General features: G+C 42.5%; 1 protein-coding gene across 1 annotated transcript in view; it reads left to right on the plus strand.

The window, feature by feature from the left end:
- Positions 1-676: 676 nt before the first annotated feature.
- Positions 677-13,357, plus strand: part of LOC149307203 (coiled-coil domain-containing protein 33-like) — a 138,655-nt gene continuing 125,974 nt past the window's right edge. The window contains exons 1-3 of the mRNA XM_089538577.1: positions 677-986; positions 3,025-3,500; positions 4,264-4,461. Of these exons, the coding sequence (XP_089394703.1) occupies positions 677-986; positions 3,025-3,500; positions 4,264-4,461 (984 nt within the window). The remainder of the gene's footprint in view (positions 987-3,024; positions 3,501-4,263; positions 4,462-13,357) is intronic.

The following is a 13,357-nucleotide window of genomic DNA, read 5'->3' on the forward strand; positions in this document are numbered from 1 at the left end:
ACTTTCTGCATGACTAAACCTAGGTTCTACTCCTATCAATTCCACCCAGACCTATTTCAAGCATATGCTATGTGTTTACACATGGCTTATTTGCTGGGCATGGCAGGCATTGTTTGCTGGCAAGGACAAGCAACACTTTGCTCCAACTTGTTACCAAGGCTCATTTGCAAACAAATGGATAAGCAGAAGCCAGACTTCCTTTTGCATTTTTCCACCTGCCTCCAATGCAGTATCTTTCTTTTTGCAACTTGTGCTGCAGATGTGTTCTTGCTTATTGCAAGAAAAGCTTGTACCTGCCTCCAGAGTTGAATCCCAACACAAGTTGGGGTTCTTGGTTTTGATTTTGCTGCTCATCTGAGAACATTTGTGAATGGACTAATGGTAGAAGGTGGCATCATACCAATAGAAGAGGAAGTCAGGCATTTGCAGGCCAGTCTTGGGCTATAGACAAGGTGTATTTGAGATGTCCTTCTCTGCTGCCTTGTGTCAGCCTTTGTGCATGGCAACCACTCTGCATTCCACAATCCTTCCATGATGGTGCAATCCACATCACCAGTGAAAGGACACTTCCTTAGAAGATGGGGCAGTGCTGTTCACAGCATACAGCCAACAAACTGCTAACTAGTTGTCTGTATTGTGCTTTACTATTGCTTTCTACTACATGATTCTGCAAACCATGGCTGGCAAACCCAGGGAACCTCGGGTCCCCATGACTTTGCAGAAGTCACGGCTGAAGGCGGAGGAGAAGATCTTGGATTTTGACTTTGAGTTGACAAGTGTGCAGTTTAATGAGATGGGGAGGTATGCCTTGAGGCTCACGGTGGAAAACCCACTCTTGGAGGGGTCAGGAACTGGGGTGCAACTCTGGGTAAATGAGGGAGGCCCCCTTTATACCAGCACAGCGACAACTGATATTGTCGAGCAGAGCAACCTGAATGAAGTCTACGCCTTTGAGAAAAGGAGATTCCTCTTCATCCTACCTAAAGGTAAGAAGAAGAATGCTAACAGAGCAGAGGTCAGAAATGTTCCCATTTTTGGACTGCATTTTTTAGAATCCTCCAGCAGGCCATGTTGGTTATGGACCTTAGGGTTAGATATCAGTTTAACTTCAGCTTGATAATGAATTATATTACAAAGAGAGGGTCTTTGACATTGTGTATAATAAAGCCAATATTGATCTGCCCAAAACTGAAGGCAGGGGATGGGAACCATGTTATTGGACTGCAGCTTCCAGCACTTTTCCCCATTGGCCATACTGGCAAAGAAGAATAGGAACCGTGGTTAACAATATCTGAAGTGCTGCATGATTTAAAGGGACAAAGAATGGGGATGGGAATGAATGGTTGATTTTCAGACCTAGAAGATGTGAGATCTACTATCTCACTGTATTATTCTCTTTTACCTGATTTAACACAAGGTAGAAGCACTAGGAATTTTTGATTTTTCAGGGATTATGGTATTTTACTATCCCTGTTTCCTGGCATTTAGCTACAGTCTTTCTAGTAACAGGGTCGGGGTGGAGAGGCTCTTCCCAGAAACATTATACTGTTGTGAGTCATCTCTGTTGTCACGAATATTATTTCTGTGTAATTTAGTTTTAAAAGAGCAATTAAGATCCATTAGGTTTACAAAAGACCTGGTCTTGGTAGTGATGAAATCTCATAGAACTGGTCTTTAGATGCAGATTTTGAATACAACAGCTGCTTGACTTTTTTTTACTCTGTCTGGATAAGACATTATTGTGAGAGCATTAGGATGAGTGCATGCCTTTCAAAAACGTACCCCTTTCCCAACTGCTGCTACGTTCTCACTAGCTCTCTGCATTACAGGCCAGGCTTGTTTAGTTGCCAAATTTGTGTGTCCAGAGAATAAATCTATGAAGTCCAGAGTGTTACCTGGTGTAACCTATAGAGTATAGAATATATGGGGTCAGCTATAATATAGGAACATGTACTGAAATGTGTGTTTGTGAATAACTGAGAATATGGCAGCAGCTTAAGTCTGGACAAACACCTAATAGATTTAATCGTGTGCAAGGAGATTAACTCTTGAATGCTCATGCATTCACAGATGCCTGTTTAGAGATCTCTAGTGCCTCAAATTATCAAACTGTATTCTTGGATGGATAGATGTTTATGGATATGATACAAGAGATAGAATTCTGTATATGTGAAAATCTTTGTGAAATGTCTATATAATGGTTTAATACACTCTACTATAAGTATGAAGGAACCTAATGATGAGGGATAGATGGGTAGGTGGTATGGTTTAAGAAGGGCAATGTTCTCCTAGGTGTTAGCTATTACAAAACCTGTCCTTATGAAAGTGCAACAGCCAAATGGCCGTATGATGCAATGAAATGGACATATGCTTTATATGCAATGCAATGCAATAAGATGAATACAAGCACCCAGACATTGACCCATCTGTGCTTCTCCCTAAGTGGAACATATATGTTTCTATATTTATTCATGCATATAACGAAGAGCCTAAAAGAGTGCCCAGCGACCTGCTCATTTCCTATGTAAATATCTTGAGATTCCTAGACTTATGAATGCTTAAACATTGTGTTAGTATTAACTCATCTATTCTGGGCTTAACCACCATCAGAATTGGACACTCAGGTGGCCAGAAAGTGACAAGAAAATCCCAGACAAAATCCAGATTAGCAGATGAACACGTGTCCTTTCCCTGACCCTCTTAGGGTCCTAATCCAGCTCTCTGGACTTCCACAGGTGGCTATGCCCCCACCATCATAACACCACTATTGTGTTGTTAGGCTTTAGTTTCCATGATCCCAAGCCAACATGTCCAGTAGCAAGAGATGATGGTGCTCCCCCACCTCTGCTCCCCCACCTCCGCTGCTAGTGAGTTTCCCTGGAAGATTTGCAATGTACACATAATATAACTTTTCCACACACATCAGATTTGGAGAAATTGGGAGTGAGGCTTAGGGAAGGAGCATTCCTTCATTTTATCAAATACTTACTGAATGGGTTTTCTTTTTGAAAAAAAACCAAACAGGTTTCTGCAAAAATGACAAAAATCATGATGCCCGTCTGCGAATTGAAGCCTTGCGTCTCCGTGGTTCTTCCCTGAAGAACAGCATCAAGGCTGGAGAGGCTTTCTTTGCCATTTACCCCCGAACCAACCAGCCACGCATGAACCTGTTTGCCAGCAGAGACGAGGACGTGTACCGCTACAGCGACATCATGGTGCTGCTGCGAGCGGGTCCAGATGATCTGGCAATGCACTGCGGGAGACTGGCCTACGCTGTGTCGTTCCACGAGCACCGACCCATCACACAGAGGCAGACGCCCATAACGCCTCGCCGCCTTTCACCTTTGCCTCCCACCAAGACAGAGAAGGTGCCAGGGGGAGCTGAAACCAGTTACCCATCTCTTTCCCAGTTTTTGGCTGTCCCTCATCAGATCCATCCAGCCTCAACCCCAGAACCACGCACTTCGCTTTTACTGAGCATGGAATCCCACACTCCAGAGGTAAAAACAAACAGAACAAAAATGTATAGAGAGAGATCTTGTAGGTTCTTTGACACTAACTGAAAGGAAAAAGTTGGCAGCATGAGCTTTCGTAGACTTCAATCTACTTCTTCAGATGCATTTCAGAACAAAAATGTCACAGTGAAAACCAGAGCTATTTGTGCACTGAAAATTCATCTTTTTGGAAGGGAAAAAAGGAATTATCCATATGGCAAAGGATAATATTAGTCTGATCAACTCACCTTCATACCTTCCATCTGTCCTCTGTACGAAGGGATCTTGTCGCATCTTTGAGACTAACTGAGAGAAAGAAAGAAATTGGTAGCCTAAGCTTTGCTAGACTTCTGTCTGCTTCCTCAGATGCATGTCGGGTCTACATGGGATGGTCCAGGCTTTGTATCCAGGGCACAACTGGAGCTTGTTATCTGAATCTCTTCCTTTTCTTCATCAGATGAGCCCCCCTCCAGATAGGACATGACACCAATCTTTGTAGGGGAGGCATTATTCAAATGCATGGCAAAGGTGTCTCTAACCAATTTGTTTTCCCAAGGCATGTTTGTAGCTTTGAAGGAGCTACCCAAGGTGTTGATCAGCTTCAGCATCATGGAGGTTTCCTTTGAACTAACACCTGGAGTGGATTCATTGCCCCACTAACATGGAGGGCACCAACCACTATTATTCTTCAGCGTAAAATTTAAAAGATTGGTCAATCCATGTCATGAAGAAGCATCCTACTAAAACTTACTCTCTTTCTTCTCACCAGTTGCTCATTGAAGCACCTGATCTTCATCAAAAAGCTGAAATGGAAGATCCATCAGATGATGGCTCTTTGTCTCTGCCATTTTCTTCCTCCTCCTCACCAGTTTTGCTGCGGCAATTGCCAAGTGATGCCAGTCTCCACCTCCCATCACCAGGAGATAGTCCTAAATTGAACTTTGAGGATACATTTTCAAGAGTGCAGGTAAGTCAAATGCTCCTCCTTCTCCTTCCAGACATTCCTCTTTTATAAGGTGGCTTACAGCAACAGTTAAAAGCATTTATAAGGTCATAGGCAGAACATATACAGTAAAAGATTATCAAAATATTATTCTAGTGTAGTAATTAGTAAAAACTGGAAATATTTGTATAATATAAATATGAAATGCTGGTGGAATAGAACCAGGGAGATTATGCTGATGGAAAAGTTAATATGTATTCCTAGAGCAACAGAAAACATAGACCAGGGACGTAGCCAGGATTTTGGGGAGGGGGGGGGGTCCAGACTAAGTGCCACCATTATAATGGGGCTTGGATGCGGTGGCACAGCAGCACACACCATTCATTTTATCAACGGAAGGGGGGGTCCGGACCCCAAGAACCCCCCCTTGGCTACATCCCTGTATAGACCAAAGCAATGAATCTTGCAACACTTTTTACAGTGTGTGAGCAAACATAAAGAACAAAAAGAGCTACCAAAGATAGGGATGGATAGTTTCTGAAAGCTGGGTTGATCACTATAGGTGTCAGTTGTTGACGTAACGCAGGTAGGAATTTGGGTCAAGTCTCTTGCCTGCCTGCCTGCCTGCCTGCCTGCAGATCTTATCAGATTTGTTGGTTTGCTTCTTTGCAAGCAAACAAATATATCAGAATACAGTATCATTTTTTGAAGAGGTCTTCCATTATATATCAGTAACTCTGCACAGGTGTAAGGGGCGCTGAGGGGAGGGAGGGAAAATGCATTCCAGTAGCTTGAACTATGGGTGCATCTTGCAGTCTGACCCACTTGTAGCTCTATCCTATGGAATCCTGGGATTTGTAGTTTTACAAAGTCTTTAGTCTTCTTTGCTAAAGTGTGCTGATGACTCCTGTTGTTATTGTTAACTACCCTCAGGATGACCTTGACTCATGGTAACCTTGTGGATGAGATCTCCAAGACCCCCTGCTCTGCTTAGGTCCTGCAAATCTATGTCCATGGCCTTTCTGATTGAATCTATCCATCTGGTGTGTGATCTTCCTCTCTTTCTTCTGCCTTCTACCTTTCCTAGCATTATTATCTTTTCTAGTGAATCATGCCTTCTCATGGTGTGGCCAAAGTACAACAGCCTCAAATTGATCATCTTGGCTTCCAGGTAGGGTTCAGTCTTGATCCGGTCAAGGACACGTTTGTTCTGGTTCTGGCTGAGAATCCTCAATACGCCCCCAAACTCCAAATTTTAGGATTCTATAGGATTCCATAGTATAGGAATGTGAAAGAGACCTCAGTGAAATAACCTTTCTCATAGAACTGGGATGGGAATTTTGTGGCCTTCCACATGTTTGTTGTTAACTGCCCTTGAGTTCGTCCCAACTCATGGCATCCCTGTGGATGAGACATTTCCAAGACTCCCTGTGCTCCACTGCTCTGCTTAGGTCCTGTAGATTCAGACCCATGGACCTCTTGGTTGGATCTATCCATCTAATGTGCGGTCGTCTTCTCTTTCTACTTCCTTTTACCTTCCCTAGCATTTTCACCTTTTTTAGTGAATCATGCCTTCTCATGATGTGGCCAAAGTAAGACGACCTCAGTTTTGTCCACATCAGTCCAGTAACATACCACATGTTAAAAAGGTAAAGGTAGTCCCTTGACATGAATGTCTAGTCATAACCAACTTTAGGGGTGGTGATCATCTCTGTTTCTAAGCTGAAGAGGCAGCATTATCCGAGGACTACTCTGGTGGTCATGTGGCTACCATGACTGCACCAAATTTTGTTACCTTCCCACTGAAGTGGTACCTATCTATCTACTTGCATTTGCATGCTTTCAAACTGCTAGGTTGGCAGACGCTGGGACTAGTGACAGGAGCTCACCCCATCATGCAGCACCCAGGCCTTGAACTGCCAACCTTCTGATCTTCCAGTCATCAGAACTGGCATCTTAACCACTAAGCTACCGCATCTCTTTTTACTGGACTGCAAATCCCATCATCCCTGGCCAGCATAGCCCATAGAGGAATCCTGGAAGGCTGCTAATTCTATATCCTGCATAAAGATTAGATATACAGAGTTAAAATGTGGCTTTTTTATTTAAAAAATGGACATGCTACTTTGGGAAGATATTTCCAGACTGACCTACTCTGACATAGCTATATCACCATTTTGGTCATTGTTCATCCTTGAGGCCTGTGATCTGAAGCTATAAATAGTGTGCGCTAACATCTTCCTCATCCCTCACCCACAGCTCTGCCTGACACATTGGCTGGCCTTTAAAATAACTACAGCTCATGGCTGATTAATATCGATTGCCATTTTTCTTTGCATCTGGCAGATGCTTGGCAAGCAAAACCAGGCCTTAGTAATCATCCTCAGTCGCAGCCAGTGGAAAGCCCATGTAGTGCAGATCAGGATGTGGGCAAGTTACTTTCTATTTTGTATTGCACCTTTCAGAATTCTGCAAGTTCCAGTCCCCCCCCCCCCCTTCAAAAAGGTTGGGTTTTGGGTTTGTTGCAGTCCAAAAAAATATCTTCCCCATTTTATGTTGCAGTGTTGCAGTCCAAAACAGACTTTTTGCAGGCCAGAAAGGTCATTTTCCTAAGTTCTGTTGCATTTTGGGAGTTGCAGTCCAAACAAGATGTTTTGCAGTTCATATAAGTAACCTTCCCAAGTTGTGCTGACCTGTGTGTGTGTGTGTTGTGTGCCTTCAAGTCATGACTTGAAAACACACAACAACAAATAGTTACACACACACCCCTGCATCACAGAAATCCTGTTAAATGCCCTCAAGAGAAAGAAGTCTACACATTCCCAAGTGTTTTTTCTCATATTCATGCTTAGGGATTCTTCAAAGGGATTTATCACACGAGGCTTGAAAAGTGGGATTACAGTATGGCATAGTAGCATCTGTGGTTGTACCTTATCACATAAAGTTGTATCTGTCCAATAACTGATATATAGCCCATCAGTTCTTGGAGAGCTCCTTTTTATTGATAGGCAAAACCTGTCTATGCCTCAAAAATTGGTTCAAAGTGGGTTTCCCTCTGGGGTGCATTTAAATTATGTCTTCCATCTGTCAAGGAAATAAGTCATAAAGATAAACATGAAATAAATCTCTATGTCATTTATTGTGCCAGTAATTTGTAATATCATACGCCAGCTGTAAAAACAAACAAAAATCAATTGCATGTTTAACTTTGGGGTTTTTGCAGGATTTGGCCGGTCTGTAAGCAAAAGAAAATCATTTTCCATTCAAAGTCAGTATTTCTATTATCACTGGCAATTGATGACTCCTATGCTGGTATTTACTCTGAACTACCTAAGAACATTTTAAACATTCAGACTTAAATGTTATACCTGTCGTATATAGGCATTTGTTTCTTTATCTTTATATATCAGTTTTCTCTCATTTGCATTTACATCTCTCACGCTTATCCTCTATTCTTATCAGTGTTCCTATTAAACATCCATGAGTTTTGTACAAATAATAACTTTAAATTAACTGTCCATGGGAAAGGAATCAGCAACTCAGATAGCTGCTTTAAAATTCAGATTTAAACACAGAATAGATTCATGGATAAAAAAGTCACCAGCTGCCCCGGTTACTATCAACACTTTTGTTAATGGCCAGTGTTATAATAATATCATTTTCACTGTCAGAACTTCATGCATATAATTTTGCAGTGATCTAGGGATGGAAAGAATAGTTGAAAAAGAATCTATACCCATATTTTTTGAATGTTGAGAAACCCCAGGGAAAAGAATCCAGATGGGAATCTTCACAGTTCCAGATTTACTTACACATGATTGTTTTGCAGTACAGTGGAGCCTCCGCATACGCAGTCTTTTTATAGGCGGCTTTGAGCATAGGCGTTCAAAGCCGCTGGTGCGCGCGGGGCGGAAGGGGCGGCGCGTCCCATTCAATTGAATGGGCACGCGCACCCGTTGCGCCTCGCGCGCTGCTGCGCCGCTGTGCACGAGCCCCATTGTTTACAATGGGGCTCGAGCATAGGCGGAAATCGCCATATGCGGCGGGATCCGGAAAGGATCCCCCGCGTATGGCAAGGTTCCACTGTATTTCTATGCAGAAATGTTTTTTTAAAAAATTGCACAGAAAATGCTGCTTTTTGTGCAAATAGAATCAGTCTTGAATTGCAAGTAGGCTTCAAAAATTGTGTGGCCAAAAAGGCTTTCTTGCAGTGGAATGAAAATGGCTAAAATTACTTGTTTCAGTGAAGCATTAGATCCCTACTCAATGTTCCTTTCATTCTCTTTCTCTGGCTCTCTCTCTCTCTCTCTGAAATACTAAAATCTTACTCCGTGCATCTGAAGAAGTGAAGTGTAGTTCATAAAATGTCATGCTGGAATGCATGTATTATTCTTAAAAGTGCCCCCAAATCCTTTTATACTTTTACTACAAAAATGAAGAACGTAAGACTTAGATCTAGAAGGGCTTGCCTTTCAACCAGTTGAGGAAAAAATGACTTGTGTAGCTCATATAACTATGGGCTCAAACAGACGGGCCAAAATAAAGCTGCTTCAGGTCACTTTGGAGGTAAGCTGTTTAAATGCTGCATGCGTCCTAAGAGGCTGAAAGTTGTGCCAAAGGACTGGAGCGCAGCTTTGGTGCAGCTTCTGGCCTCTTAAGATGCCTGTGTCATTTAAACAGTATACCTCCAAAGTGACCCAAAGCAGCTTTATTTTGGCCTTTCTGTTCGGGCCCTAAGTCTGTAAGTGTTTCTTGATCTGCTCTGTATTCCTTCCTTTGTTCAACAGGGCTCATTTTGCATGAGTCTGTCTTCACTGAAGTTTCTCTGGCGGAAAAATCTTGTCTGCCACACGGCTTGCAGACTTGGATGGGTTAAATTCTGCACTCTGGGGAAAAGCTTGCATGCACAGAAACATCAGTATGCTTTTCAGGGAGCAAGGAGGTGGTGGTCTGCTGGAAGTAGGCTGAAGGCAGACCAAGGAGTGATTGATGAAGAATTTATAGGGGCTGCTATGCAAGCAATCCACTGATTCCTAAGCAGCGCAGTAGAGGTCACATCTGGGGGGCAAGCAAGTCAATTGATCAGAGTAATGCCTATTCCTTGTTCAGAGCCAAAAAATAAATGGAGCGTCTGACTCCTCACAAGATGCATTGACATTCATCCACCATGATGACTCTAAAATGGAATTGAATTGGGCAAATTTATGATGGATCAATGACTACTTGTCATGATGGTTGTATATCATCTCCAAGACTGAGGCTGATATATCAATCCCTGGGCAACACGAGCATTAAGGAGGCTGTTGGTTTTCTTGTCCTTTTTGCCTATGCTCATCTGTTTGGCCACTGTGTGAATGGAATGGTGTATTAGTTTGGCCTTTGTCTGATCCAGCATGGTGGCCCTTACGATATTATGCATTCATTGCAGCTCCTAAGAAGTGTTCCTTCAGGTAGAGATGTGTCTGGATTTCATTTGACATATATAACGCTCCTCCCTCCACATTTGCATTTTTGAATTTTACGGCTTTGATTATTCATGGATTTTATTAATATGCTTTCTCTAGGAATGTCTAGGTCCTCCAATGCAACTCTGTGGTTAACCAAAAGTCGCACTGAAGTACATAGAGATTCCTAGAGAGAACACTCCTCTAGACGTTTGCAGCTCCTCCAGTGCAATTCTGTGATCAATGTCTGGTAGCTGTTGGCCACAGAGCTGCACTGGAGGACCTAGACATTCCTAGAGAGGTGTTCTCTCAGTTAAAAACATAGTGTTTTTGTTATTTTCACTTTTTCCACATTCACGGGGGTCCTGTGCCTCCAACCCCAGTGAATGTGGAGGGATGACTGTATTTTAAAGTGAAGAAACCTTACTTTCAGTTACTATTCCCCAATAAGATACACTGGTTATTCTCCAAGTGGTACTTTTCATCATTTTTCCATCAACTACAAAATTGCATGTATTAGGGACAGCAATATACAAAAATCTGTCTGTTTCTGTCTATCTGTCTGTATGTCTATGGGAAAACGTTTTCATAGGTCCAAAACACACTGCAGAAATAATCCAGTTTGAGACTACTTTAACTACCCTGGCTCAGTGCTAGGGAATCCTGGGAATTGTAGTTTATTGTAGTACCAGAGGTATCTGACACAGAAGGCTAAATCTCTCACAAAACTACAGTTCCCAGAATTCCCTAGGATTGAACCAGGGCAGTTAAAGCGGTCTCAGATCGGATTAGATTGACACCTTTTAGACCTTACTGAGTGAAAAACATTGCAGCATAAGCTTTCTTAGACTTGGATGTATCTGAGAAGTAGACCAAATCTATGAAAACTTAAGCTACAGCATCTTTCACTAAGTCTCAAAAGTGCTATAAGACCCCATTGCATAATTGTGGTGTGTTAGTGTTGGGAGTTTTGCAGGTTTCTAGCATATACTTTCCTTTGGATGCATGAAACTATACTTCTAAAGGCTCGATTGCAATGCTAGAAATTTGGAGACGGAAGGAAGATTTCATTTTGGGAGAGTGCAATGCTTTCATTTGCCCCACTCCCCATCTCTGTACCCCTGAAAACCAGCCTTATCCTCCTTTCTTGTATTTGGGTTGTGGAGGTACATACAAAGAGCCAGGTGTTGCTTCCACTGTCTGCTGAAGGAAGGAATAAGAGTTGGATTACAAAGATGCACCACAAGGACCAGAGACGCTGCTAACAATTTTCTCTTCTTCATCAAGATGTCTCTGTAATGTATTCTTCAGCACGTGCGGGGAGACTGAACCAGCCAGAAGGGCTCCGCTTGCGCATATCATGAGAGCTACAGCGGCATCAGTGTGTGTGTGTTTGAGATTAGTCTAGCATTAGACTCCAGGGGGGGAAAAGCCTCAACTGGAAACAGATTCATCTGGGGCTAAGCTTCAGTGTCCAGCCTTCTCACTGTTTGAGAGTCACTGGGACTGCTTAAATTTTGCAATGCAGATACAGCTTGAGATTGTTGTATAGTGGGCCTTTGGTATCCACTGTGGTTTGGTTCCAGGACCCCCAGTGGATACCAAAATCCATGGATGCTCAAGTCCCACTACAGTCGGCCCTTCCAATTCACGGGGGATCTGTTCCAGACTCCTCCCCCCTCATGAGTTCAAAATCTCATGCATATTCAAGCCCCATAGGCTTGAATGGGATGTGTGTATGTAGGGCGCGCACATTAAGGTTAATAGCGGTCGCCCCTCTGTGGATTTCTAAGTCTGCACATTTTGAGTCCGCAGACTTGGAGGGGCAACTGTACATACAATCACATAGTGGAATGGTGTCCATTATATAAAATAGCAAAATCAATTTTTACTTTTGGAGTTTTTTACTTTTCTGAATATTTTCAAGCCATGGATGGTTGAATCTGTGGATAAAGAATCTGTGGATACAAAGGGCTGACTGTACTTTGGCCGTATCATGAGAAGACACGACTCATTAGGAAAGGCCATAATGCTTGGTGAAGTAGGAAGTGGTAGGAAAAGAGGAAAAGTGCATTGTAGGTGGTTTGAATCCATGGCCCTGAATTTTAGAGGCTTGAGCAGATCAGTTGATGACTTGGGCTCTTGGAAATGTCTTATTCGTAGGGTCACCATTGACGTCAACTTGATGGCCAACAACATTACGCTAAAACAGATTTCCAAGACCTGAGCAGATCAGTTCATGACCAGGGCTCTTGGAAATGTCTTATTCGTAGGGTCGCCATAAATTGAAGTCAACTTGATGGCCAACAGCAATACACCAAAACGGATTCTGTGACTTACCCCCTAGCCCTCTCTGCAGAAATAATCCAGTTTGCCACCACTTTAACTGCCATGGGTGACTGCTATGGCATTCTGGGATTTGCAGTTGTGGCACCAGAGCTCTCAGGCAGAGTAGGTCAAATGGTTTCACAGAACTATAGTTCTGTGAACTTCAGGGGAATTCCGTAGGACTGAGCCATGGAAATTAAAGTGGAGTCAAAGTGGACTATTTCTGCAGTGTGGATGCAGCCATGGATACATTTTGGCAACTCTGTATATATCTACTTAGCTTGCATAGTTTATACCTTATGGGAAATGGAAATAATATTCTGGGCACAAAGTCATTTCCCTCCTCCTACCCCACGCATGGAGAAAATTCTACTCCAGTTTGTGAATGGGGATTTTATTATGTAGAGAGATCTTGCAGCACCTTTGAGACTAACTGAAATAAAGAAGCTGGCAGCATGAGCTTCTGTAGACTTCATTCTACTTCCTCAGATGAATTGGGGTTTTATTATTAATTGTTAAAATTGTATTATTATTTTGGGGAGAAGGTTGTCTCATCTACATGGTTTTCCCTGGCCTAAGAGCCAAAAAGATGCATTTTCAAATCAAATAAAACAACAGTCTCTGAGCATGGACAACACTGAAGTGAAATGCATTCGAGACAAAAGGAGCATAGCAAGGAATACATGTCTTTTAGACCCTGGAGGGGTATCTTCCTCCACGTCTCTTTGATTGCCTCTTATATCTTGGGGGGGAAATCCCCCAAATGGCTTAGCCCCAATCTAGCTAAAAGGCCATTTTCTCCATCTATTCAGCAAAAATCAAAATTACTCTTGTGAGATACGAATTGCTCAAGTAATCAGAGACAGGGCAAGCTTTGAAGAGCAACGGACACAATTAGAGTTGGGGGAAATGCACCACTCGATGGTTACATTTCTGAATCATTTTTGAATTCTTGCTGTTTCCTTTTAAAAAAAAAAGATGAACATGTTGTATAGAATAAGCCTAATTTTGCACAAGTAGAGCTCATGCCACCACCATAACCTTGCCATTCTGCTTTGATTACATATTTTGAGCCTGGATCTCTTTCGCTTAACATTTCCTTTCAGAAATAAAGTTATATTTCTCAAATAGGGCCATCCCTCCAGCTT

This window comes from Sceloporus occidentalis, unplaced genomic scaffold (assembly GCF_023333645.1).
Source record: "Sceloporus occidentalis isolate IW3139 unplaced genomic scaffold, rSceOcc1.0.p SCAF_9, whole genome shotgun sequence".
Classification (NCBI taxonomy): Eukaryota; Metazoa; Chordata; class Lepidosauria; order Squamata; family Phrynosomatidae; genus Sceloporus; species Sceloporus occidentalis.